This window comes from Melospiza georgiana, unplaced genomic scaffold (assembly GCF_028018845.1).
Source record: "Melospiza georgiana isolate bMelGeo1 unplaced genomic scaffold, bMelGeo1.pri scaffold_51, whole genome shotgun sequence".
NCBI classification, from domain to species: Eukaryota; Metazoa; Chordata; class Aves; order Passeriformes; family Passerellidae; genus Melospiza; species Melospiza georgiana.
This window is the reverse complement of record NW_026652218.1, coordinates 1,117,350-1,119,075: the sequence shown is the minus strand read 5'-3', so window position 1 is coordinate 1,119,075 and position 1,726 is coordinate 1,117,350. Positions and strand designations below refer to the sequence as shown.

Genomic DNA, 1,726 nt, shown 5'->3' with positions numbered 1-1,726 from the left:
CACTCATCATCTGGCCTCAGGGAACTCACTCTGTTCTACCAGAGGGCAGCAGAATTGCTGAGAATCTCTGCTTTTGAACAATACCAGGAGAGACATGGGGGGAGATTAAAAAGAAAACTTCAGAACGCTTAAACAAAAAAGCATGTCCATGTATGTTATAGAGGATGGTATCTGGGAAATGGCTTTGATTTTGGTTACAGGTATCCCTTTTGAAGCTTCACTACCCATGTCTCCATGAACAGATCCCCAATCCAGCCTCAGCAAATGTCCAACAGCAGCTCCATCAGGCACTTCCTCCTGCTGGCATTGGCAGACACGCGGCAGCTGCAGCTCCTGCACTTCTGCCTCTTACTGGGCATCTCCCTGGCTGCCCTCCTGGGCAATGGCCTCATCATCAGCGCCGTAGCCTGCAGCCACCACCTGCACACGCCCATGTTCTTCTTCCTGCTCAACCTGGCCCTCAGTGACCTGGGCTCAATCTGCACCACTGTCCCCAAAGCCATGCACAATTCCCTCTGGGACACCAGGGACATCTCCTACACTGGATGTGCTGCACAGCTCTTTTTCTTTGTGATCTTCATCTCAGCAGAGCTTTCTCTCCTGACCATCATGTGCTACGACCGCTATGTCTCCATCTGCAAACCCCTGCACTATGGGACCCTCCTGGGCAGCAGAGCTTGTGCCCACATGGCAGCAGCTGCCTGGGCCACTGCCTTTCTCAATGCTCTCATGCACACAGCCAATACATTTTCCCTGCCCCTGTGCCATGGCAATGTTCTGGGCCAGTTCTTCTGTGAAGTCCCACAGATCCTCAAGCTCTCCTGCTCCCACTCCAACCTCAGGGAACTTGGGCTCATTGTGGTTAGCCTTTGTTTATCATTTGGTTGCTTTGTGTTCATTGTTTTCTCGTATGTGCAGATCTTCAGGGCTGTGCTGAGGATCCCCTCTGAGCAGGGACGGCACAAAGCCTTTTCCACCTGCCTCCCTCACCTGGCTGTGGTGTCCTTGTTTATCAGCACTGGCATATTTGCTCACTTAAAGCCCCCTTCCCTGTCCTCCCCATCCATGGATCTGTCAGTATCAGTTCTGTACTCCGTGGTGACTCCAGCTCTGCACCCCCTCATCTACAGCCTGAGGAACCAGGAGCTCAAGGCTGCAGTATGGAGACTGATGACTGGATGATTTCAGGAACATTAAATTTCTGGCCAATTTCTGAAAATCACTTGTAATAAAAGTAATTTTTGATATTTCTTGTTGCTTTCATCTTGGTTGTTCTTTTGCTTCATTTTACCTAATATTGTCCCCAAAGAAATGTCCAGGTTTGTGCCATTTTTTGTTAAGTTTCTCTCCACATTCCCTATGGCCACAGACTCTGTCAATGATGGGCTAAACTCTTGATTTTATTTAAAAGAGATAAAGGATCTCCCAGCAGAGTTACCCTTTTGTTGCCTTCTCTGGAGCTGCAGCAGCAATGTCTGTGTGCAGAGCTGGGGGCAGATCAGTGCTGGCCCAGCAGCTGTGCCCAGCAGCAGCAGCACTTGGTGTTGCCAGTGCTGCTGCTGTGGCCCTGCCCCGCTGCCCTGGTGGCGCTGGTGTTGCTGTAGGGCCTGAGTGCTCTCGGGGCCGGGCACAGCCCTGGGGGTGGCAGTGCCAGAGCTGCAGCAGGGACAGGCCATGGGCACTGCTGGGGCAGTGCTGACGCCTCAGCCCAGGGCCTGGGGGCTCC

At 52.4% G+C, this 1,726-nt stretch overlaps 1 protein-coding gene across 1 annotated transcript; it reads left to right on the top strand.

Annotated features, from left to right (window-relative positions):
- The first annotated feature begins 264 nt into the window (after positions 1-264).
- Positions 265-1,182, top strand: LOC131096538 (olfactory receptor 14J1-like). The gene has a single exon (XM_058044875.1). The coding sequence runs from the start codon at positions 265-267 to the stop codon at positions 1,180-1,182; it is 918 nt and encodes a 305-aa protein (XP_057900858.1).
- Positions 1,183-1,726: the final 544 nt, after the last annotated feature.